Genomic DNA, 27,783 nt, shown 5'->3' with positions numbered 1-27,783 from the left:
TGGGACAGCAACTGGTGGGGAAATTTTGGGGGAGGGGAGAAGCTGGGGGTCAGGGGAATAACCCCTGTGACCATCCCCCCACATGACCTCACCCCTAGCCCGGGACCCCCATGCTCTCCCTATCCCATCCCTTCCCACCTTATCAGGGGAGGGCCAGGGGAGGATGTCTCTGGCCTGGCTGGAGCTGCTCTGGCAGCTGGGCAGTGCAGCTGCAGTCTGCTCCAGTGGGTTAGACTGGGCAGCATTGCTGCAGCATGGGCCAGGCCGGGCGGCATGGCTGCAGCATGCTCTGGCGGGCCTGGCAGTGGGGCCATAGCCTGTTCTGGGGGGTGGGGTTGGGGCTGAGCGGCACGGCTGCAGCCTGCCAGCCCAGGAGCTGCAGCTGCTTCAGAGGCTGGGGGGAGAGCAATGTGGCCAGAAGCGGAGAGATTCTGGCCCCGCCTCTTCCCTTCTGGCTCTGCTGCCGCTGTTGGGGGGAGGGGCTGTGTCCCACATCTCCCTCTCTATATCTGTTCATAAACCAACCCCCTTCTCTGGTGCTTCCCTTTTTTACTAAAAAAATTCAGCTTATGAATGAGTATATATTATATGGTTTGGAGACTATGGAAAGCTACCCATTTCTCTTTTAGGCCCAATCCCTCTCTTCCTCTTCCATGAGTGGAAGAAGCTGTTTCTGTGTAATCAGTTGGGGGGAAATAGAGGGAGAATACTCTCTGCGGCATGCTCACCCCATACCCTACAACCCTGTAGAAACTCTTCTCTATGGGGTCCATCTCTGAGGGTGAGGGGAAGGCTGGCATATCTCAAGCAGATTTCCCCAACCAAATCTTCAGGACAAGTAGTATGAAGGACTGCAGACAGGGTAGGCTCTATCCTCCATTCCACATAACTACCACCCAAAAGGGAGGGAGTATCAGGGAAGCATAGTTCCTGGGGGACCCAGACTGTCCAGAAGCAAAAGGGAACTGGTGGGCAGCAATAAGGAGGCAGAGAAGATGCCTCCTTGTCTCTGGTGGACCTCATGAATTTGAGGTGGGTGGGACGCCCTGTCCTTTCCATGGAAGTACGACCAAGCTCCCTTGATGGAAAAAATTAGGAGATTTAGTGAGTGCAAACTGAAAACTGTAAGCTCTCTTTATGTAGGTAGAGTCGAGTCCTTTCTGCCACTACCCTCAAATGTTCTGCAAAATGCTTGCTTTTCCTTCTAGTTGAGGTATATTGAACGCAGCTACTTCCTGAGCCAATCATCACTAATCCGGAGTGACTCGGAAGGGTGGCTATAGAGCCGATAGATCATTTTCCCCAGGAACTGAGTGCTGTCTCTGCAGTGCTCCTAGGGTGAGAAAGATTTACAAGGGAGGATATTGGTGCCTAGATTGCCAGTTTCTGAGCATCTACTGCTCCAGTTGATCTCAATGGGAACAATAGGTGCTCACACCTCTGAAAATTAGGCCCTACCTGTGTGATACTGGTAACTTAAGCAGACATAGTTAGTAGACACTAGAAAATTTAGCCCTTAACACTTTCATAACACTGAGGAAAAAAGCTTTGGCTAAAATGCAAAAATGAAGACAGATTATCTGTGCTGATGCTTCTTGAATCTACTGTTTACGTCTATTATTTTTAGAACATCTGCAAATACGAAACTATGCACGGTGCCACATTTCATGTGCAAGTGCCCAGGGTAGACTACTGCCCTTGAACGTGTTCTATGGTAAAACCAGAATGTTTCATTTTATAGTAACACTGCATGGGGTAGATACCAAATATTCCAATTTTCAGCTTCCTGCCTTGTTGCCTCAGAATGTTTGCACTTTTCCATTTGAAGGGTTATCCCTCATAAGATATGGAATAAACAAAATTATGATCTATGAATACAAAGAAGACAGTTCATGCAACAAGTGCTGCACATATGTCTGGATGGCAGAAAACTTGTCAGTAACACTGGGAGCATAACACAGAAGTTAGCTATGCCTGAGTTACGGACAGTCTAAGCTGCAAAGTCATGGGTTACTGACACTATGGAAGATATGCCTTTGAGGGGAGTGCTCATATGTGCATATGCAAATAAAACCACCTAGACAAACCAAAGACCCCTACGCTCATGCATATGGACATACTACTTTCTCCAGCGTTATGCCTTCTGAAATGCATTCTTCCCATGACTTTCCCCAAAGGAGGTAGAACTGTGGGTGGCTAACTTCTGCCTTATGTGCCCAATGTTAGCCCTGGGAACAGCCTGTAGAAGGGGTTTGTGAATAAAGCACATTAGCACTTCTCTTGCCGCATGCATATGCATGTGCAAGGGATTAGATGTTTATGTCAATGCCACTGAGTTTAAAAGATTCTGAAGTTGACAGCCAGATTTTAAAGAGTGCTCTGTACTTATCTGCTCCCATTTATGGAAATTAACAGCCTGATTTTCCTGGGGATTCAGTACCCAGCAGCTCCCATAGAACACAATAGATAGGAGAAAACGGTTCAGGTTAGGTTGCCTTACTGAGTTGCTTGCTTGTTCTGTTGCTAGCTCATGTGAGCTGATGCTGACAAGATATGCACAAGCCTGTCTTTGGACCAGAGTCATTTGAAAATAAAATTATCAAAATCTATTTTGGTTTTCTTTATAATTTTGATTTACTGTAGCATATATAAAGGTATCATAGATTCCAATAAAGACCAAACAAGGACAAAGAAATAATGCCTTGTAAAAACTAGACTGGTTCCCAATCATACATACATCCTTAAATTTCATAACTATGTTACAGGGAGAATTATACACGCTATTATCACCCACGATTCTGCTTTATTTTTAGTTATCTTTTTATAGAAATAGGAACAATTTTGCCTTTTCTGTTGATTTAATGGTTATCTGAGCTGATATTATCACTGCTGTTCAGCGCAAGGGATGGAAGTTTAAATCTACAGAGGCCATTACGGAATGTGAGGCCTTAGGCTTGTGTGACCTATTAGTTGCTCTGCGCCCTGCTCATCCAGGGGTGCTGAATGATACATACAAACCCATCAAATTTAAGATCCAGCTTTACTGTCTTGCCCCATTCTCTGCTTGTAAAGTTGAACTCTGGTACCACATCACAGTCTATGTAAAAGTATCACCACCCACACTTCATAATGCCTCACAAACGTGGGAAATTTATTACAGCGTGAGGTGGGCTGTAGCCAGGGGAGATCATCGGAGTGATGTGGATGCAGATATGTGGGGAGGCACAGCCAGAGGTAGGGAGGGATAATACAGAACTCCCAGTCCTCAGTACAATAACAGTGCATTTATCTAAACTACTCTGGCAGATAACATGCTTATATCACTGTTGAAATAATGTTAATAGTGTAGATACCATATAGAGATCTGGAGCACACACAGGAAAATATGGATAAGCCAACACAACACAAAGCATTTTCAATATCCAGTGGGAAAAGATGAGTACAAAGCATGCACCACCATGGTTAAGATTTTCTTTTGGAAAGAAATCACTTATCACTGGTTTACATTAAGTAGAAAGCATTTATCTTAGCATGATTATTGACCCAATTGTGTACAGTTGGGATACGTTCCTCATCCGACAATGAAATGTCAACTTGATAAGATAATTGCTTCCTATTAAATATAAATCATTATATCTTAAGAAAATTTACTTTGCATTCCTGTTCAGATAACTTTCTCCATTATAGAGCTTGTTCTTATTTCAGATATTAAAATAAAGACAATCTTTTCTAACCTTCCACACTGCTACTATGTGAAAATAACAAACACCTCAACTGACACTTTCAGGCGCCAAAAGGATTTATAAGAACATGAAATCCCACTCTGTTAGATGAGTGCATGTTAAAAACAAAACAAACCCTCCTACGTCTTTAGTTTAAAACTATATACAAAGCGTTTTGGAACAAGGAGTTTTCCCAAATCTAGCATAAAACAGAACAAGTGTTGCTTTAAAATAAAAAAGAGACATTCTCAATTTTGCAAACTACTGGATAAAAGTCTTTATGAAGAAACAAAGTCACTACCATGGAGGAATAAATTTACAAAGGAGATAAAACCCATGCTCAGATATTATCTGGGGAAAATGTATTGAAAATTCCTTTGTGATTAATAGAGTTTTCTCTCCTCAGGGTGACCTCTACCTTCAGAATATGATGGTTTTATTATGATTAATAAATTTCATTTCCACAGGGGAAAAGGAACAATGTCAGCTTAAACTTCAAGCAAATAGTCTTCTTTTTAAATGCTAATATGTAAACACACCCTTGCGTGACACGAAAATCTAGAAGCTCACAAGGTTAGCAGAATAGATTCAGATTCCATTCTGGGGGCAAGGATTTAAGCATGTTGTCAAATTGGAAACCAGTAACCCGGGAAGTCACCATGTAATCCAGTCTTTTATTCACTCAGTCAGCCACAATTTTGTCACCATGCTTATTTTTCATTAAAATTAGTAATATTTCAATGTTCTTTTAGAATTTACACTGGAAACAATCACTGTAGGGAAATGATGCACTAGGGCATATATTTACATTTTTTTTAAAAAAAGGAAAATATATTTGGAATAGTTTATAAGTGTACATGATTTCACAAAGAACAGTATATATTACAAATTGATAAATTACTGTGTCAGTGCCCTCTATAGGTACCCATCATAAGGAATTACAAATTGTTGTCTCAAAGGCTAGGTTTACGATGGACGTTTTATTATAATTTCCCATTGGTGCACAAATAGTGGGAACACCAATGTGGGAGATGTCCCAGCATTTTTCACAAGTGAAATTGTAGATGATGTAGTGGTTAAAAACATTGTTGACAAAGTGCTGGCAGCACACAACATTGCTACCACTGCTGGATCTGCATAACAGTGATGATAGAATTATATGAGCAACAAAGAGTCCTGTGGCACCTTATAGACGAACAGACATTTTGGAGCATGAGCTTTCGTGGGTGAATACCCACTTCATCGGATGCATGTGGGTATTCACCCATGAAAGCTCATGCTCCAAAACGTCTGTTCGTCTATAAGGTGCCACAGGACTCTTTGTTGCTTTTACAGATCCAGAGTAACATGGCTACCTCTCTGATAGAATTATATGAAATTTTAAAATAAAGCACAGCATCCTAGTTTAGAACATCACTGTAAATATTCACATGGGGCTGGATCCTGAAATCCTTACATATCACTCACTCCTTACGGCAAAACTCTCATTTAATTCAACGGAAATTTGCCAGAGTATAGCCAGAGTAATAATAGAGTAAAAACTGGCTTCAGGATTGATTACCTTATGTGGTAAGAACTCACTATGTTTAAAAATTGCTCAAATATTGTTGAAAAAGTGGATCTGTTGTTAACTGCTGGGGAGAGATTTTTTTAAAAACAATTAAAGTGACTAAATGATACTTGCATATGAACAGTGTTCACAAATATAAACATTGGCTATGATCGCTCCAAGGTGGCAATTTTTACATTTTGTGTAGGTATTTCTAAGTCTCTAAAAACTGGGAAATGTATCCCTTACTCCACTCCTAGTTCTTTATTTTTTTAGATTGTATACTCTTTGATGCAGAGACCATATTTTCCCTGTGCGCCTAACCCTGGGAATGGGGCTTTGATCCTAACTGAGGACTTTGGTCCATTGTATCCTTTGAAAACTGTTTAATAATATATACTATTAGGTTTAATAACAAAATTATCAGGGGAAAATTCATAATCTATAGTACGAGGCCAATTAACACACCTTTCCTTGCTAGAACAATCTGAGCAGTGTAAAATGAATGTATGAAATAAAACTAAATTCAGGAATCTGATTTTCTCTCATCACTAATCCAAAACAAATATTTAGAAAAAAAAATTATTGATCCTGAAAATATTTCTATTCGGCTGTCCCAAAGACCTCTTTCCCTGGCAGGTCATTGTTGGGATTATGTAAACGGCTGTGCACTGTGCAAACTGAATCCAAATTTTCACTGGCCCTAGTAACAATCTGCCAAGCTGTGGGCCATTAAAGATCCATTTCAACAGTCATGAGACAATGAAATTTAAAGTCATCTCCTTCTGAGTACTATTTCTGTTCTCCCTTTTTTTTTTTTTCCCCAATTTGGACATATGTTTTAGTAACCCATAGATTAGAAATTACTAGGATCTTTTGAAAATGGCTATTAACCCAAATAGTATAAAGTACAAGTTTTGAGCTTTAGCAGTTTTTAAATGTGTGGTGGCTAAAATGATGTAAAGATTCAGATGGGAAAGACAGCAATCAGAAAGATGTAATTTAATAGCCCAATCTCTTGTAATTTTCCAGGGCTAGAAACAGATTACTTGTATCACTGGAAAGCTAATAATTCTAATATTTCCACAATATAAAGCATTTTTATTAGCTGTAACGGTTAATGGACTATCTGACCTTACAATGATTGTCCCTTGGTCTTGCAGCTCCTAAAGCTTGGACCAGTGTAACTTTAAATTGCTGAAATTCTGTGTGTTGATGGCTATTGCTATTTGACAATAAAGCACTAACCTAATGTAATTTTAGAAATAGATAATGTTACCACTATCAACTGAATAGACAGGATTGCCTAGGCAGCAGAAGGTAGAACAAAATGAGCAGTGATTCTGTCTCTAGAGCTTCACGATAACCCCTGGCGCTGACCAGTGGAAAAAAGTGATGCCAGGGAAACTGTTCCTCCCAACCAATAGATGCCATAAAAGCAGACTCCTGGTCTTGTTATTCACTATCTGATCTTGAAGGTCATCATGGAAGCTTTTAACAGGCAGCAAGTTTAAAACAAACAAAAGGAAGTATTTTTTCACACAATGCACTGTCAACCTGTGGAACTCCTCGCCAAACGATGTTGCGAAGGCCAAGACTATAACAGGGTTCAAAGAAGAACTACGTAAGTTCATAGAGCATAGGTCGATCAATGGCTATTAGCCAGTATAGGCAGGGATGGTGTCAGTAACCTTTGTTTGGCAGAAGCTGGCAATGAGCGACAGGGCACGGATCACTTGATGATTACCTATTGTCTTCATTCCCTCTGGGGCACATGGCATTGGCCACTGTTGGAAGACAGGATACTGGGCTGCATGGACCTTTGGTCTGACCCTTATGTTTTTACGGGGCAGAAGGAGTCAGAGTTGTAATAGTGATATTATTAGAGTAGAGGCAGGCAGGTTTCAGAGCCAGAGAAAAGGAAGGCTTAGTTGCAATGATGACCTGCCTCTCTCCCTATAAATAGTTGCAATGACCGGACACCTCAGCCAATCTACTGGTCCCTTGGATCACCATGACAGACTTTAAGAAGTCACCATGGGGTTGGTGTCAGGCCTCTATTTCCTACCCAACAAATGACATTTTTTAAGAAAACAAAAGGTACTGTGTTACAGTATAAAGCAGCTACTCATGTTTCAACTCCTCATTTCATATCATATGGATGGTATGGTAGGGTTGACAAGTAAAATACTTGCAGTAGAAGATCCTGTGACATCCCATGTGAAGTCATGCTTGTTAATGATAGTTTTAAATTGTAAAAAGGAAAAAACGTCCTTTTGTAGTTGCGCCTGGCACACAAAGGGTCATGAGGTTTGATTCTGGCCCCCAGTCACCTGTGGAGGCCAGGCTCAGCCTTCACTCCCCCCTCCTAGGATCATGTAGTAATTTTTGTTGTCAGAAGCGGGCTGTGGTGCAATGAAATTTGAGTACCTCTGCTATACAGTATTAGCCAGAAAAGCTAATATTTGAGGTCTTCTCTAATGATAATAAAAAATTTCTGTGGAACCCTTCACACTCACTGAGGGTTCTGGGGCAGCTGTGATCAGGACAATCCCTGGAAGCATGGCTCTAGTAAAGCTGTTCTTTCAGAGAACTGGAGGGAAGGAGCCATCACCCACCCAACCCCTGGATGGGACAATAAGATGGGATTTCAAAGGAGAAGATTCTTGTAAAAAATTTCCTCCATCTAGCTCAGCAACATTTATAAATTGAAATGTTGAATAGTGATCTGCAGTATTTCCGATTTCTCAGGAACTAAAAAGAGAGATAGGGAACCAAATTCAACTTATCATAAGAAGGTGAAACACCAAGGTTCTCAGTAATTAACCTGCTTACACAAGGTTTGATTTTGGGCTACTGAGTTTGCATTTCAATATGGTAAAGGCTGGATAGCTGCCTTACAGGCTTTGGGGAGTGATTCTGGACTCTCCAGACATAAGTCCTAACTGAGACTCTGAGATCCTTCAGGCCTCAACCTTTTCTTTCTCCTTGTCTCTAAAATGCTCAGCACTTGTCAGCACTAACTAATTAATACACAACAAGTGTACACATTTTCTTGTATACTGCAAGTGTATTTTCTAATAAAAGTTCCTTTGAATGCAGACCTCTTAGTGGAGGATTCCACAGAAAGATTTTGTTCATCTTCCATAGGACATAAAGCCTTTGCTGGGATATTTGTGTGGAAATAGTTATGACTCTTGCCTCTACTTAGGAACAGCCATGTGTGTTTTAGATTTCCTCCTCCATTGCTTTCTTGTCCTTCAAGGGGAATTTACAGTGGTATTACTTTTACCTATAATGATCTTCCTAAAATTCATCAAGTAATAGAGAACTTTGTGGCCTGTTTTACATGAGTTTGCCATTTGCTTAGCACCTTTGGGGGTCCTATTTTGTGTGGGTTTTTATTTATTAATGTCTTTCATCCCAATTGTGGTAACCGCATGCACTGGAGGCATTTGTTTATTATTAGTCTTGTTAGTAAGAGGAGTTTTTGATTGACAGCACCAGTTTTTCTCTTGCTTAGTGGGGGGTGTCATCGCTAATTCCCATTACTGTCCAGCACTGAAGGAACTTAAAAGTGCAAATCCCCTCAATCCTTCCCTGTAGCTTGTTATATACCTGCAGACACCTGACAGTGGGATGCCACCTTGGCAGATCTGGTCAGTTAAATAGGATGAGTCAATATTTTGATTGCAGAAATACCCAAGATGCTACAAGATTGGTGATACCATAGGTTATGCTCTCCCCTCTGAGTCATAAGTGAATTAGTGCCTCAGCATGGTGCTAGCATTTGGGTGCGGCTTAAGGATTTTATTTCAGATGTAAAATCAAGGTCTGGATCACTCATGTTTAGTACTGGTCCAAAGGTACTTGTCAAATGAATGGGATGTGTGTTAGTGTAATGGGGGTGTTAACCTAGTGCCTAAGTCAAATTCTAACTTGATAATTACATCCTGCCTACCTACATTCCTGCTTATAATTTCTACCAGGATAGTTATTTTCTCGTTATGCTGATACTAATTTGCCTAATAAAAACTGTTGCGTGGGGATATTGAAGCATAGTAAATATCATGTTCCACCTGAAAAGTGGCTGCCTATCTTCGGGAAATGAATGCTTCTTGGTTTAGTCTGCAAAGCATTTTTGGATTATTAATTATTATTATTATTATATTGTAAGTATTTAACAGCTTGTTTTCTATCATATTATTACTATACTGTGTACATGACAACATAACTTTTTATGAAGTCTGCATTTTTATTAACTCTTAAGCTTTGCAGTATACAATACTGCTCTTTTAAATTCAGCTTTTGAAGTGCAATGAGTGTGACAAGATACAGATTTTGCCATTTGTTCTTTGTCTACTGCACATGTGTAAACCATAAATGTATACACAGACACCAGAAATGGCATCTCCCTTTCAAGTCCCATATTTTCATCATATCACAGAATTAGTATCTGGATATATTAAGACATAGTTGCATTACTCTAAGACCATAGTGCAAGGAATGCATTGATACACACAGACACACCTGTTGAGATCAGTAGAAACATAGATTATTCACTTTTTTGTTATCAAAAGAGCTTCAGATTGCAAATCCTCCATTTATAAATCACAGGACCCCAGCTTTACTTAATCTTGTCATGTTGTCACATTTGACTAGCCATGTGAACTGACCTAGAACTGCAAGCACAAGGAAGGCAAGCTGTCAAAGAGATAATGACAAAGATGCCAACAAGGGCTGCCAGTGTTTTCACTGGGTGAGATAGAAGGATTAATCAAACTTCACTACAGAAAAAACAGAGGCTAATCCAAGTGTTTACTGATTTTATCAACTGATCCCATGGTTGCACATCTTATAACAACAACTACCAGGAGCAGTAACAAATAAAGTTCCATATAAGCCGTACACAACTATTTACAGCAGCAGTAAAAGGATTTTTAAAGCGCTAACATAAGGGATTCTTGAATTTATTGAGGAAATTTAATTGTATGCATTAGTATAGCATTTCCTACCCTTTTCAAAGCACAAACCTCACTATCTGTCATTTTTCACAGGGAAAAGCAACATAGACATTAAAATTAAAATATGGCACTAGCAGAAGAATCTTCCAGGTACTCCAGCTACCCTTCATCTTTGGTTTTACAAGGTTAGTGGGAGGGGAAAATGTAATAAGAAAGGTATCTAGTTCAAAGTGCTTCTTTGCTCTGCCAAATGACTGCATGAAATGAAGTCAATCCCTAGGGCAGCACAAAGGAATTCTCAAAAGTGAACTTATACAATGTGATCTAAATAAAGCTGATGCCAATATCTCAAACTGTATTCTTGCACTTTTGAAAACTGATTTAGATTATTTTCATATGTAAATCTTGGTAATTCCTTTTAAACTTCCATATCTGGCCAGTATCTCCCCCCTTTATCTCAGAGTAAGGCAGTGAGCTGTCTGAGGGAAGAATTTGTCCAGATATGATTAGCTGTGTATCATGTTGAAAGTTCAGCATACAGGCATCTCTGATACATTTATATACTGATGAAAATATTCACTTTAAAATAACTGTCTACCATATCTTGCTAGTGCTCCATGCATAAAACTTGCACTGGTGCCAGAAAACTGCACAGATCAATGGCAGTATTTGGGAACTTTGCAAACCTGGCAATCAAGATGATTTTAAAAACTATACCTTCCACTCAAACTATTTACAACTTTGTAGGGTGCCTGATGCTTCATCTATAAGCCAAGTGATAAAAATAGTATAGTTTTGCAATGTTAGAAATTAAAGCAATCAGAATTTATCATCTTTTTGGGGAGACTTTCTTTCACCAAAGTACTTGACTGTGTTTTTCTAAAGCTAAGAAATACACTGGTATGTTTCATTCATTTGTTCATTCATTCATTCTTATTTCCTTGGAGTGGGATAACTATGATTGAAGAAGGGAAATGAATATAGTAGTGAGTTGAAAAAAAAATGTTATATCCACTTCTACCACATTTCAGTCAGAAAGCAGGTTCATATAATAAACTTCGCCCATTTCTCTATCGCACCTGAACCATAAACAAGCAGTTCACACATGCTTCTGAGGGAAACAGTATCAACTATGCAAGTACACTGGATTTTGTTGTTATTGTAGAGCAGAGTTGCAAGAAGTTAAAAATTACAGGAAGAGAGGTATAAATCTAGAATAGTCAGAGTATCCATTTTACACAAGACTACAAGAAGCAAAATGGGTGTCCCAGCAAGCACCTTTCTTCAGGGAACCTGCTTTTGATATTATAAAACCTAAAGTAAAAATTTAAATTCTGCTTTGGGGAAATAATTCAAATAAAATACTGTTTTGCAATCAACATGTATTTACAACTACAAATTTTGAGTCACAACACATTCAGAGCCATGTTCTGCCCTCACATGGAGTTTGATGCTGTGAGATGCCAAATGCCTCTGCATTTCAGGATGAATTCTGCCCTTATGTGCCCATTTGCAGAAATGTGCTGAAGAGGGTTCTTTGGAGATTTTTGTTAAAATTTCACCATCAGCTGAATGGAGGGTCAGGATGGCTTCCCTTCCTCTGATCTAATTTACTCTCCACATGTTGTTTAATGATTCCTGCCAAAGATGACCTAGCCCTGAAGCATATAACATTTGTTCTGAAGAGTAATTATTTTTGGCCTTAGAAAGCACCAGATTCCATCAAGTGTTAGATATTAAAAAGTCCTAAGGAAGGATCCTCCTGACAGAGATATCTGTGTTTGATATGAGCTCACTACACTCTACATTCATTCTTAGTGTCTTATTTTAACCATAACCAAGGAAGACAGAAAAACCACTTGGCAAGCCAACATCTGTTGAAGGCACTATGTGTGAGAATTTTACAGAAGTTCCTATACAACACACTTTCTTGGAGAGCCTTCTCCGAAGTCATTTATTGTAAATACTTGATACGGTGCAATCTGGTTCATTCTAAAAGTAAAATAATTACTCTTCAGAAGAAATCTTATGTACTTCAGGGTTAAGTCATCTCTGGTAGGAATGATTAAGCAGCATGAAGAGAGGAGTGGCCTTCACTATAGGCAGGGAAATCACCCAAACCCTCCCTTCCATCGGATTAAACTTTTAACCATTGTTTTCCTGATTAGTTATATTATTATTCACACACACACCCCATTTTCAGGGGGATGAGATAAAGACACACACAAATTCCATATTTTGAACAGTACATTCAGTATAACCCAGTGCAATGAACACACATCATTAAGTTCAGTTGGACTAATCATGTATATAAAGTTACTCAGGTTGCAGTTGTTTAACAAGAACAAACAGAAGTACAGGACAGTTTAGAATTTATATGTCTTAATAAAATAATTTTAAAAATACTTCATTAATTCGCTGAACACTAGATTTACTGATTTGGAAGGTCTGACCTAAATCAAGCACGGGAGGCAAACATTATTTAAAGTGCAGCTTTGCCTATTGTATTTCAATTCTGAGATTTAAAAATCAACAACACTGATGAACTTGTCATGAAAACTAGTGATTTAAATCAACAAGCTTTTAGCAACTTACATTGTAAAACCTGTGAATGTGGACCTGAGTGTGAATTCCTTGCACACCCAAAACTCCTTTGGACTCCAGTGTAAGATTTCTTTGTTCAAGGAATGCAAGATCAGGCCTCTCATTAGCTAGTAAAAGCTCACTCACTCAGATCACATAACAAGAAAAGCATCTACCGTCAGCTGTTTACTGATTTATCTATTATTTTAAAAACTGTATCTAACCAAAAACTTATTTCTAAAACCATACAATGCAGGCAAGCTAAGGTGAAATGAAAAGCTTTTGTAAATAGTTTCAAAGACCCAATTTCTGTCCTCAGTTACACCTGTGCAATACACTGAAGTCACTGGCAGAGACCCATACCATAAGATTCCAAAGCAGTGACATAATGCATGTTTGTACAGTCCTGGACATTTACAATTCCACCAGTCCTGCAGGAAGGAAGGAAGTCCTTTTATTACAGAAACTTATTCTTATTCCATGGAATTCATCTTCCAGGACAGGAAATTGCCTGCAGGGCCATTGGACTGCTAAATATCCAGGACTTAAGTATATATGTCTTTGAAAACAAAGTTTATTAGAAGAACTTTCTTCTTTACTTAAGAAACGGGCTAGAACTGATAAGCTCATTACAACCTGGAGCAGAGCGGGAGAGAGGAAGGCTAAAGCTGTGCATTTAGATGTAGATGAATCCTGAACTCAGGTTTTGACCAAGCAAATGAGTTTCTAATAATGTCTTTTCAAATATGATGCGATTTTCAATTTATAAAGTTAAATACACACTGCTACTAATTTGGGATTCTAAACAGTTTGTATTAAAAGAAAAACTTTTCAGATCACCTTTAAGAAACATGTAAATTGCAAACAACATTACAAAAGTAAGTATATGTTGATCGTACTATATATAATTTTCATTGACACAAATTGAATGTTGTTGACGTATTTGATTATAGATCAGTAAGTTCTAAAGTGTACAGTCTTTACCTTTCATTTGCTGTTGCTGATATTAATAGGGTATCCTATAAATAAGTGTTTTAATTCCAACATTTTGTTTTAGACTGTGTATCCTTCAATCATTTTGCATGCAGAATTCCCATTAAATCAATAAGATTTTTGCTTAATAATCAATGGCCCAATGTTATTACTATTTATTTTGGCTTCTGTGCAGAGCTTCAGCTTAGGTAGCAAAATAATTCCATCCTTATATGTATAAAGGTTCAGACGGTTCCAACTACATTATGCAACAGAGAGGATTTCCCTTGGTATAATCTATATATCTATAAGATTACTTTTTGCAAATATCTTATAAAAACAATGCTTATTCCTCTGTACCCAGGTCCTTATAACACAATGTTATATTAGCAAAGAAACAGAGGGCCTTTGCTTAGGGTGATGCTCTGATGATATACAGATCTTCTCTCTCACTATCCTATCTGAAAATACAGACTTTGATGTGCTTTGGGGTCTGTACTATCTTTGTGGGCACCATTTGCCCCCAAAGAGTCATTCAGAAAACTGGTAAATCCACAGCATTTACAGGTGTCTATGCTTTTAATCCTATCTTTATTTCTGTTTGGGGAATTTTTGGTAACAATTTTGGTCGTACTGTACAGTAAATTTAAGAAGCTTCAATATATTCTTACTTTTCTGGATCACACAATATTGAAACTGGAAATAAAACATCAAAGTCAGCAAAATAACCTAATGTCTTTTATATGGCAAAGCCTAAAGGTTTCAAGCTATCACTTAGTGAAACTATTCCAAAGATTTATATTATGGACTTTACTAAGCTTTCTCTAATGATTAACTGCAGCATGTGAAAAAGGATATTGAGACCTGGATGGATGCATCAAGAAGTATCAATGATTGTTACCTGCAGAGGTGTTACAAGAAATTTCATCTGCTGCAACGAAGACGAATTGATTTCTGCAAGAGAAGATAAAATTCACAATACTGCTTGCTGACTGGGAAATGTGCTAGCTGCCAATTGACTTGATGTTTACAGATGGGGTAGGGTAAGGGTGCTTAATTTTAATGAACGTAGCAAAAAAAAAGTGTTGACGTATTTCAGTACTAAATAGTTTATAAGGATCATGAGGTAGACATGCTGGGATCTTTTAAATGAAATAATGGTGACATCTGAATATGGACTATGTACAAACGTTTGCACTGGAAGCTTTATGTTTAGTGTTACAAATATGTCATGCTAAAATATATGTATAAAGTTTAAAAAATCAAGCTATATTTATATTAATGTATACACTAAAGGGCATTAAATGCAAAATGTAAAAAATCCTGTATTTTACAGAAAAAATGTAATTTACTTAGTAGAACTTAAAGGAGAATATTGAAAGTAAAATATTTTTGGCTTTTAAATTTCTAATATGATGCTGAAACAGAAAATGCATTTTCTGCCATTTCCAAAAGAGAATTTATGACATAGTATATTCTTATATACTGTCATTTGAGCATTGGCATAGGTTTGCTGCACAATACTAAATATTATAAATTATTGATTTGATATAAGCCTTCTCTTGCAAAATTCTTTTTTCTACCAGACGATATATTTTAAAAAAATGAAAAATACACTTTAAAATGTTCAAAATACAGAAAACTTAATTCTGGCACAAAACCTGCTCCCTTTACTCATATTATCATCCCACTTAAAGGCTCACAGTCGGCCCAGTGATTTGGGCCACTGTATATTTCATGAATGATCTAATTATGGAGTTGCAGTATTATCAAATTGTGCCCTTTCAGTGATGTACATAGTGCTCCCTAACTTCATTTGGAGCTGTGCAAGAATCTGATCCCCAATTTTTGCACTTAGATCCTGACTCATTCAAACTTAATCCAGCTCCTGCACCACAAAATCCTTCATAGTTGCAGAAGCTGGATATCTCTCAGCTTTCATGCAGAAGTTCACAACTGAGGAGCTAGATCCAATTTGTATTAACTCTGCACTAAGGGATTAATCCTGCAAGGTCAGCACACTTCCTGTTACATGCTACATAACCTCAGCTTCTGTGGAAATCTGTGTGTGTTGAGGGGCATGACACCACAGGAGCACACGCGGCACCTGGCAGGAGTGAACCCTAAAAGACCAAAACCTTCTCTCTATTACTAATCCCTAATATATTAAAAAGAATTGAAACTCTTGTTTAGAATCCTGTGAACACTGTAATTAAAATGTTCACCTTTGTACAAGGTGCACAGGACCCTATAATTTATACAAACAGTCGTACTTTTTGGTTAAAATCAAGTGAAGTATCAGTTTAATATTGGCCATGCCTTCCATTAAGTATATTATATCCTGTACTTTCAGATGAGTGGACTTCATGATAAAATTGCACATTTCCACCTCTGATTTCTATTATCCTGATTGCCTGTATGGAGTGGTAATTTTGTTATTTATTCTTTTATTTACAGTAATTGAAAAATCTAGTGATGTTTATCCCGTATGCTGCAATTATGAGTTGGCATCTAAACCTAAAAGAGTTAGAAATATTGAATATATAGCTATACTGTGTTTCATATATAATACAAGTTTTTACCATGTCTACTTCTAACATGTCTTATATGGTAATATTGATGCATGCAGAAGGATTTAAATGTCTGCCTAACAAGGATCCCATTCAAGGTAAAGTAGACTCTATAGCTGCTGGTCCATAGGAACTCTTTTATCTCCTTTCCTATGCAGCCATAAAGTTGTTCCTTATTCTAAAAAATGATATTTTTTTCTAGAAAGCAGCCACATAGTACTAATTTAAGATTTGGTGGCTGGCTGAGAAAGTCCCTTCCTCAGGAGAGGAATCACAGACTCCATCCAGCTCAACTACTTTTATGTCACTCTGGCTCAAGAGTAAGACATCCTCAGATGACAAAGCACAGAAGTATTTGTAGGAATAATATACTGCTTTAGCTGCTTTCTGGAACAACCTAAAAACAATCATTCCTGTTTCTCACTTTATTTAACCAATTACTACAAATGATGTCTTGCTTAAAGTGTTAACAAATTTTACTAATACTTCCCAATATTTCCCAGCTTTCATCAAGTACATTTAAAAAGAAAAAAAAAAGGTCTTCAAAGTCCCTGAGAGAGAGAGAGAGAACCTTTAAATATCTGCCATGTACAGCCCGTTACATGCCCACAGTGTTCACTGGAAGGCACAATTTCTCCTTGCACTTAGTTTTTGTATATTTTATTTTAGAAACCCATAAATCATTTTTCAAACTAAGGTATTGGTCAATGTAAGAACAGTTAATGTGAAAATTAAAGTACTCACATTATTTTCTTTATGGGGAAATAAATGTAGCCACTAGAGCACTCAACAGCCAAATTCAATTTATTATGAATAATTAGATGTTGTTGCTAATGATTCCAGTCATTTGCCTAGTAATTTGATGATCTTAATGTCTTTTGTAGTCACTGTCTATACTTTTCTAATGGCTTTACTACTTTATATTTCACAAGATACATATACCTAAAAAAAAGAGTTGATAATCAAACTTGGCTCTATAGACATAGCAAGATGTGTCACATGTGCCTTCTGCAGGAAGTCTGCTTATGCACTATGGGCAAAATTCTGTTCACCTTACTTATGTGAGCAATCCTACAGATTTCAACCCTACTTCTTACCTGAATAAGGCAAGTAAGATTCAGGCAACAAAGTACACATACACAATATCTATTTAAAGTATAGCAAAATAATTGAAATTAGAGATTGAAAAGACCTATTAAGCTAATCCATTCCTCTGTAAATGCAGGATTCTTCCCTTTAGCATAATATCCAACTTTACATTATGATTTGGGCTTCCACAACTTCACTTACAAGACTAATCTCAGTCTAGTAGGATAGATTTTTAAGTAGTGTAGATTTATAATAAAACATCAGTTTTAACAGCTAAATAAACAAAGTGACCTGGGTTTAAAGAATTCACAACATGCATATGGTAAGAAATTATGGGACTATAGGATGGATTTTAATTTTTAAATGTTCACCATGTGACTTTGCACTGCAGTGCACTATATTTTAATTAGAATTGCTCCATACTTCAAAAGCTTTAATTACATAAAATATATTCAATTTGAAAGTGACCTTAATATATTGTTGGACAATCCAAGGAATACTAGAATGTGCTCCAGAATTAGAACTTGATTATACAAGAAGTTCTGCTCCATTATTAAGGCCAAATTCTGCCACTGGATGCAAAATTTTCTCCTTAACATTTGTCTACTATCAATTAAAAATGGGCTTCTATCTGTAGCTCAAAATGTTTGTATTTCAAAAGAAACAGAAAATTAATACTGAATTCTTAAAATATACTTTATTTAAACCAAATTTAGGAGCCCTAGAAAGGGCTATGGGAGATCAACTCAGACAGAAAGAAAAACTGAAAGAACAACATAAGTAATAAAGATATTTTCAAGTAAAGTGAGTAATTTAAATGTTTGGGGCCTGATTCCTGTGTTTGTGGCAGAAAGAGAGAGGGAAGCAAAGGTGGCTTTAAGATACTTTTGTGCTCACCTTATTTTGGGGCTCTTCATGCCCCAAAGTAAATTAAAGCAGCTTATGCTCTGCTTCTGATAATCCCCTTAAGGCTGCTGGAAAAAAGAGCAGCAGCAGGCTGGCCACACTCCTGATATGTACCCTCCACTGAGGGCTGGAAGCAGAGTTGATGTAGAGCTCTTGCAACAGTTCTACACCCACAAGGGTGAACTTCTGCATAATGAGTAGGCTCAGGACTTTTCCTTCCTTGCCTCATTTATGCTGCCAGAGTGATGTAAAGGGCCATTAGTGTAACTGAAAATCAGGTCAGTTGTGTCTGGATGCAATAAAAACTGTTTCTGACAATCACTAGAGTCCAAATCTTACTCTCTGCATGAGCATCTGAGATGATACAGCACCATCAATTTGGGTAAGTTGTGGAGAGCTCCTGAAAGGGGGTATCTCCCCTCTGAGTGCCACTAAGGTCTACTCTGTCAGAGTTTCATCTAAGGGAGAAATGGAGGGAAGAGGTCCTAACTAGCAAATCCACCAGCCAACCCTCAGATCTTTACATGGGGACAGCAGGAAACAGTAAATTGTGGCTGCAATACGTGTCTCAGAATGTCATCAATGGTGGTCCACAGAATGGGGAGGTGGAAGGATTCCACCTATCCCTCTGTTCAATTCCCGTTCTTATTTGGAGAGTTTAATACATGCCCCTCCAATAGATATGTTGGGGCTTACACTGCCTTAGGAATGGTTGTGGGTCATCATTAATAATCTAATGAGTTACATGTAAGGATGAGCCAAACTAGGACCCCAAACTAACCACCCCAAAACCCTTTTTTCTTTTGATGGGGTAAGGAAGGGAGGAAATACAGGTGCTGGCTAAATGTGTAAACCCAAAAGTAGGTCTGAAAATCTGAACTTCATAATTAAAGCCCCTCTCTATTTACATTTATTGTATATTTAGTGCTAAATATCAGAAATGATGACAAACCATTTACCTAATTCACTTCACCAGGTACCTAAAAGTAGCTCAATTCTAAATTTAACCTGACAACTGTTTAAAACAGATGTAAATTGACAAGGAAAAGACTGCACATCAGAGGGCTCAGTGGTATCTCAGCATATCAGGTGGCACCTTAAGGGGGGCCAACCTGTCACAGGCAGGAACTAGATATATTATATAACAGTTTAATACAAGGTTGAAAGCAGAAGTGAAGAATATATTCCTAACTGAAACCGAACTAAGTTTTTATAAAACATGGTCTTCGGCAAATAATGTTACTATTAAATTTGGATGTTTTCAGGCTTGAAGTATACTTGAGGTTCCTGCATTCCCGAGGCTGGCCAACTGGCCACTGTGCAAGTACTGAAGTATATTCAGTGGACTATATGCATTTCCTTGCGTATTGTATTTTGAGTTGGCTAGTGCAGTTATGGTAAGATTAAAGAGACTAAGTAGCAGATGAGAGGTAAAACAATCAATAGCACAATGTCATAACCTCTCATATAAATGAAGCATTCCATAGATCTTATTTCTCTCATTCCAGTAGTACTGACACAGGGCTCTCACAATATGTCTACATTGCAACTGGGAACGAGCCTCCCACCCCCAAAAGACAAGACTGCAGCTAGCTCACCTTGAGCTAGAGCTCTAAAAACAGCAGTGTGGATGTTGCAGCTGTAGCAGAGCCTTGGGCTAGTCTGCAGAGCTCAGGCCCAACATGACAGCTAGGCTTGAGAGCCTGAGCTGCAATGTCCACATCTGAGCTACACCCACCATTTTTGGGCAGCAGACCTTCAATGGGAAGCAGCTGCCTGCAGGGCAGAGGGCATGCTCTACGTAGATCTAGGGGATACAATCTGGTTCATACATTCTACTTTACAAAACTCACAGATGCTAAAACATCAAACAATATGCATCCTGTTAATATCTGAAACCCAGAAGAGGTGAATGGTGAAAAAGAGAGTCATTTTCAGAATACTTATTTAAACATCTTAGTAAAAATTCATCTCCAAGTTAAAAATGGATAAAACACCTGCTTCTGATTTTCTCATTTTCTGTTTTTTCCTGTGTTTTTCTATCTCATTCTGACTTTTTCCTCCTTCCATTGGACCTTTTTCAGGAAGCTAGCTGGGATTTTACATACAAATTTCTTTTCTTTGTGCTAACTATTGATATTGATTGCTCATCAACGATGGTGCCCCAACGACCAATGCAGTTATGGGAGTGATGATGATGATGATGGACATGATATGGGTGTGTGTACTCAGACTAAATTTCACGGTGGAGTCTCAGGGCAACTATGATTTGTTCACATCATTTAGATCTCAAAAAATATGCCACACAAATTTCTATTCCACAGCCCAACTATGTTAGTCAAAGGTAGTTGATTAAGATGATTGAGATGTTCCATAGACACATTTTCCTCAGACTACGCTCCCCAAAAAGATGAGATATACCCATTTTCAATATTAATTAGTCCTCCACACTGCCTAGTTAGTAACTTAGTAAGTATCTTGAAATTATATTTACAAAATATGTTCATATTTGTTTACAGCACATAGTGCTAAATTCAGAAGTTATATGTATGTTAAACCTGTACATACTCTATGCATCCAAAGAAATGAGCTGTAGCCCACGAAAGCTTATGGTGAAATAAATTTGTTAGTCTCTAAGGTGCAACAGGTACTCTTGTTCTTTTTATAGATACAGACTAACATGGCTACTACTCTCAAACCTGTATATATAGTGGTTTTTTTTTAAATATGATATTTAGTAGAGCCAGGTGAACCATTTGGAATTAATAATTTATTTGATTATTTGCCTCTTTTTTTACTCACAAATTGTCTATGACCATGCTGCAATTTTTCTAAATGTGTAAATATGTTTTTGTGTTCATATTTTTTTCTTTTGAGTGTGCAATAACTGAGATTCAAATGGTGTTGATTAGCTTTGAGTGGTCATGTATTCCACATGGTATCTTTCTGTTCTTTGCATAAAAATGAAGTTAGCTATTAGAATCAGATTTCCAGTGCAAGTACACTTATGAATTTAAAATCTGTTTTCTGCCAATTTTACCAATGTACTCTTAAAATTCTCTCACCTCTCAAACATTCATGCCAGGAATCTTGTTCACTAGACATTTCACAGACTGCAAACATCAAAGGGTGTGAGTATAGTCACATAAATTCCATTCTGATTTTTTGATACAATCCTGGAGTTTTAGAATCCCACAATGTGCTGCAGGAAGGGAGTGTCCCTTCATTTAAAAATGTGAATGAAGGTTTGTGGAAACATTTTTACACCATTCACCATGCTCTACTGCTTAGTTACATGTAATTATGCACAAGTACAACTTCAGCATCTCTCTCAAATCAAGTGGCAGATTAAGGTGAAATGGGGATCAGACAGCAGAAGATTACTGCCGAGTAGGTGACGATGTAGGGCAAAACTAACTGCTGCCAGATGGCCCTTTGTTGGTGTACATAGCACTTGGGCTCCTTTTAGGAGGAAGACTGAGGACTCAGAAGTGACAGGCAACAGCTCATTTGGGGAAAGGAAGAGATATGCGTAGAAGGCACTGTGTGGGATGCAGGAGGCTAACAGGTTGGGAGCAAGAGTCTCAGGTACGTTCATGATTTGGTGGATCGAGATGCCATTTGGCCTTAATCCAACCCATTTTCAGGCTAGATTGTGCCTGTGCATCTGCCCTGTGTAAGCACTGGATGTAGCTTTACCACTCAGGGAAATAATTCTATTTCAGGCACCTTTCCTTGTCTGTTCCCCCTTTCCTTTTTCGAGAGTGGTAATTTGCTTCTGGCCCTTCCTAATAGTAGATTACTACCCCTATGACAGTTCAGCTGCACAAGTCTTTGCCCACTCCCTGCCCATCTCTCTGTTGGGGGGTTATGTGTGTGCAATCCCTCTCTCTCTCTCTCCAAGTCTGTTGCAGAGAGGCAAGTAGGGCACATACAACCCTGCTTAAAATCTTGTGTGGCCACGAAGGGTTGTATGTGCCCTACCTTCTCTTATATGCCTAGGCTAGGCCACAATTTGGCCCTTGATGTTACTTTGTAAGGATTGTAATGTAATCTGTTAGATGTAGTATGTAGCATTACATTAAAAAGAAATCTTTAACAGAAAAAAATTAACCCAACACTCTTAGAACCTTACAATCCCTCCTGTTCTACCAGTTTGGTGAGAGACAGAAGCCTCTGTAGAAGACAGGAAGGGTTTAAAGGCTTCAAGGACTGTGGGTATGCACACACAAAATTACAATAGCCCTATGAAATACAAAGCATAAAAGAAAAATGTATAAACATAAACCTTTAGAACTATTTAACAGTTGGGGCTCAAACTCACAGGAGCTCTTGAACTTTAGTCACTGACTTTATAAACTATACTCGACTCACTTTCCTTGTCATGGAAGTGTAGCCACCTCTGAATATAACATGGCAACTGTGGGAAACAGTGCATAGCAACAATACATGGCAGATTAGAACTGAAACAAATACAGTATTGAGCAGAAATTACAGTGGGAAGTATTAGCCTATTTGCCATTAGCAGCCCTTCTCTGGTAAAAAGCAGCAAGGGATTTACTAACACAAGAGGTCAGTATTTAGGTTTTATGGACCAATTTCTCAGCTGTTATAAATTGATGCAGCTCCTTTGAAGCTAATGACTTTAATGGAATGGTGCCAATTTACTCCAGCTGAGGACATGGCCCTCCGTATCAGTGGCAATGACAGCCTGTAAGTGTTATGTGATATTTATACATTTCTAAATGAAATTATTTTAAATACTTTAGGTTTTCTTCACACTCTAAAACTTTCAGGGGTTTGTTTGTTTGGGAGAATTCCAACCAGACTGATGGTTGGCTGGTTGGCAGGCTGGCTGAATAGTGTTCTTAACAATAATTTACAGAGAAAGGTTTCAGAATCTCTTTCTAAAATCCTTTTATGAAGAATTCCTTCCTCTTCCTTCCCCTGAATTCCTGAATTTCAGTAGCAAGGCTATTAAAGTACTGCAATATGTTGACATTTAGTTTAATATGTGTTGTAAGAACACTGACTTTGCTATTATCTTGTTTTATATTTCCAGTAACTTTAAGATCAAAGTCCATTTTCATACTTGTAGCATTTAAATCACAATACATGGAGACAACTTAACAACTTTACAGTTATACCCAGAAATCAAATACTCTCTTAAATGAAGTCAAAGTAAATTATAAACAAAACAGATCATTTCCTGGCTTGCATTCATCCAGCGGTATCCAGCTTCCATAAAACTGCCAAAAAAGTTGGTTGAATTGAATTACACTGGGAAAATCTTTACTATCATACTAATCTTGTTTGTACCAGACAATTTTTTCCCAAGCAGTTCACTGTCAAACCTGACTGACAAATGTGACTAAGATTGGGTAGGGGGACATAGGAAGTGACTGTTTCTGTTTCACAAAATATTCAGATGTGAAAACTACCATGTTGTTCTGCACCTGAATCTCCCACTTTCAGTCTGGAAGTAAAGGAATGTCACCTAAATTTGCCGCCATTCTTCCCCTCCTGGGGGATGTCCTTTTGTAGATTTTGAAGTGACGCTAGAAGAGGTGGAGGCCCTGTATATGGAATTCTGTACTAAAATTCAATACTGTAATAATGTAGAATGTGGGGAGTATAGCCTCATGTTGAAAGTAGAGCCCCTCTTCTTGCCAAGTGAAGCAATCAAATTAATGCCTCTGTATTACTTCTGTCTAGGTCCCCTCAGTGGCTGGTACTGAACAGCTGCAGGGGGATCTAGTCAACAGCATTATGGTTCCAGGAGGAACCAAGCACTAGGGAGAATAGAGGAGACCCAGTGGAGTCAAGAGATGTCCCTTCAGGTGGTTCCTGTCACACAATTTTGTGAATGTGAACCAGGCAGGAGTGCTTCAATTTCAGCCCGAACAGTGGTGGTATTTGTCCCGTGGGAGTGGGCAAGGTCACACTGTGTAGAGCCCAGCATTTTAAGCCCTGGGCAGCACTGAGCAGATGGAGCAGCTGACTCCCAGCAGGCCAGACCTGACTTTCAGGCAGCCTCTTGCTGCCTCACAGGTTCCTGTAATTGCATGGGTTGCAGGTGCCTAATGCCACAACTGGTCCAGAAAGGAGAAATTTTCACTTTCAACAAAAAAATTCTGGCAAGAGGGGGGAAAATTCTCTTTTACAAAGTTGCTGAAATGTGAATTCTCAAAAGCGGTGAGAATATGGTGCAGCAATATGGGAAACTTGCCATCCCAATTTAAATTTCAAAGATTTTTATCAGAATTTGGACAGAATTTGCTTAAATTAACAACTGCTGAAATTTCTATAACTATTCTCTCACCAAAGTTTCCGTAAACATACTTTATTTTTTGATACTTACACATTTTTGACCCACAGTCAAAGTAATACTAAATAATATTTTATTTAATATTTCAGTGGGACTTCTGTGCATGTGCAAAACTGTATCCAAAATTATGTCAATGGCAGATATTTGTATTAAAGGACTAAGGAGTAGTGCTTTAAGAATAAACACCAACAACTTGGTCTCTCTTCAACAGGAGCAGGATTATACCCTAATTATTTTGGCATTTTGACTATGGGAAATATTTTCAAACTTGGGTGCTTAAAATAAGGCACCTCAATCCATATGTGAACAACTAAATGAGAGATCCGATTTTCAGAAGTGCTGAGCATCTGCAACTACCACTGAAGTCAATAGGAGTTGTGGCTGCTCAGCGTCTTTGAACATCAGGCCACTTTGGTATCTAAATTTAAGCATCCGCGTTTGAAAATGCTGAGCCTGATTCTCTTTACACCAAAGCTATTTTATAATGGTTTATCAGCGTAAAGGGGTCTTAATGTGAGTATATATTTGCATCTATTTTAAGGACTCTTTGGAGCACTGTTAGAACAGTGTGAAGGGGCCTTAGTGTAAATGAGAACCAGACCCTTGGTTTATTCAGCACTTTGTGAACATTTTCATGTAAAATATAGAATAGAATTGATTTTTGAAATTTGTAATGGATTTTATGTCATCTTTATAAACATGATAATAATTCACTGATATTTCATATTAATTCTTTAGTGCAATATCACTATCTCTCAAGAATATCATGAAGTTCCCTTATTTACTCACTGATTCATATGAGATACGGTTTTACCAGTCTTCTTTAGTACAGAGGTAAGTGATATCCAATTCTTTAACACTTGTTAATAAGTACTAAGCCTACCTTTCAAATTATTTTATCTTCTGACTCATATGATAACATACTTTTACTTTCCATTTTATGATGTTATCTTTGTTCACACCATAATAGCCATCAGGTTGACTTATCACTTTACATTACAGTTGGAGGAGATAAATTAATGGCCAAAATATTGTATATTAAATACTTTGTCATAGTCAACTCAACCCCTCATCCAAGACAGATAAAATGAATTTCATGAAGGTCTACAGGTTGAAGGGCCTTTGCATAAGACCTTTAAAATAAAGGTCCTGTGACGTTCTGCATGTATGTGAAAGATCCCATGACACTTCTCATAAAAGCAAGGGTTTTCCTTGGCATCCTTGGCTAAACTGTTCAGTACTTGGATTATCTGCCTCTTTACCAAAACTACATCCTACAGCTGACAGCATTTCAGTTATGTGAAGAGATTTATCTGTGACTATACAGGTAATAAAGTTTTTTGGGATCCTTTGAGATGAAAGGGGCTACCACAGATAAATGTAAGATTGTTAATTACGACTTTCTTAAGTTCACTCTCTCTAGGTAATATCATTTTAAGTATGCTCGTTCAGTATGTTTTCACCTACCCACAAATTGCTCTGGATTGCCATTGATTTCCACCATATACTGTACTCATAGCTCCTGATTCCATTATTCTCTCTCCCCATTATATAATATACTAAATTCCTTCTCAGCTTTTTTACAGCTGTCACAGTTGGGGCACTTAGGTTCACGATACTTGCACAGCATGTTTTAATCTACTTTTTTGTGGTCTATCGAGTCATTGATCTGAAAATTAAAAACTGTAATTAGACCTTGACATGACCAAAAGCGCTGTTATGGTCCAGCATGTTAGTGGCACAAGCAGTGACCAAATAACAGTTTTGGTCTGTTGGGTTGGGAACCTATGTTTTATAATTCCTTGACTTCACATTTACCCAGTCTGGTGAATATTACACATCTAAAAAAACAAAATTACATATTCCACCAACATTCTGCAACAATTCAGAGGAAGACATTATAAAATATTCAGTAAATATGTAACTTTCTTAAAATATAAATTTTAATACTTTTTTCTCTTTGTTAAAAAAGGGGAAAAAACACTAAATTGTACCTAGGGAATATATTCATTATCACATGTATATGCCTCTAAGTGTCTATCTTTAAATAACTGAAGCAAGTCCACCCAAAAATTACAACTCAAAATATTTTCTGATGTAGGCTAAGATTTTTTTTTAAATGGGTGCCTAAATCCATATCTGGCACCTAAACTGGTGGCCTGATTTCCAGATGTATCAAGCACCTAGCATCTCTCACTGAAATCAGTAGAACCTACTGCGTGCTCAGCACCTTTCCAAATCAGGTGCCCAAATACAGACCTAGGCACCCAACTTCAGGTAACCTTGTATGGAAATATTGGCTGTCATTTTCCCCTACCTTCTCTCTCAATTTTTATTTCTTCTCTTCCTTTCCCCCCAAACTAAGTGCCAGGCTATATTTTAAATCTTAATCCAGGACTCTCCTTACTTTTTGGGACTCTGAAGAATAGCTCTTTTTTTTTCCAAAGATGGCAAAGCATGGGATTAGTAGCCAATACAGATGATGCAACCTCTGAAGTGAGAATATATCTGTAAAAGGTGAACACCACTGCTTCAGGTAAAGGGGACCTGAATCACCACTACATTATTCCTGTTTTGCACGAGTGTAACTCCACTAATTTCAGTATACCTCATGTAAAACTTGAGCAACATAGTTGTAAATCAGTATTAGCTCTGTAAAATATAGCTTTGTAGTTCTACTAGTTATCTCCAGTCTCTATGAAATTTAATTGTTTTGCCTTGTGGTTTACATGGAAAAGGGGTAGCTGCTAAATGAGAATGTCTTCTAAATGAAGATATACAACATTATTTATCTATTTGGGGAAAGCTGCAAAATTTAATGATTGCACACTGTTCCAATTATTACAGAATAATTTTGCAATTCATTAATGTTGTCTTATTTCTGTAAATTCCTATCATTTGTTCAGCAGATAACGCCCTAGATTTAATTTCTCTCATTCTCCATGTTTATATTTTTAGCTCTATCACTTTAATCTTTTCTTTCAACTAAATCCTGTTTTTTTCCTTGTACTCATTGTCCACATTCCTACCAGTTCCTTCACCAATCTGTTCTGTAACAGCTACATTTTCACATCTAAACCAAGGGTGCCCAAGCTATAAT

The 27,783-nt window shown here is 37.9% G+C and overlaps 1 protein-coding gene across 12 annotated transcripts in view; it reads right to left on the bottom strand.

The window, feature by feature from the left end:
* The window catches only part of RBFOX1 (RNA binding fox-1 homolog 1), a 2,538,143-nt gene that overhangs the window by 3,263 nt on the left and 2,507,097 nt on the right, over nucleotides 1-27,783 (bottom strand). For 5 of the 12 annotated variants that reach the window (XM_030577473.1, XM_030577472.1, XM_030577477.1 and 2 more), the window contains one exon: nucleotides 14,692-14,744. The exons of the other annotated variants lie outside the window; for them this stretch is intronic. In XM_030577473.1, coding sequence (XP_030433333.1) covers nucleotides 14,692-14,744 — 53 coding nt within the window. The remainder of the gene's footprint in view (nucleotides 1-14,691; nucleotides 14,745-27,783) is intronic. 12 annotated transcript variants of the gene reach the window in all.

This window comes from Gopherus evgoodei, chromosome 10 (genome assembly GCF_007399415.2).
Source record: "Gopherus evgoodei ecotype Sinaloan lineage chromosome 10, rGopEvg1_v1.p, whole genome shotgun sequence".
Taxonomy (NCBI): domain Eukaryota; kingdom Metazoa; phylum Chordata; order Testudines; family Testudinidae; genus Gopherus; species Gopherus evgoodei.
This window is presented reverse-complemented; position numbering and strand designations above follow the sequence as displayed.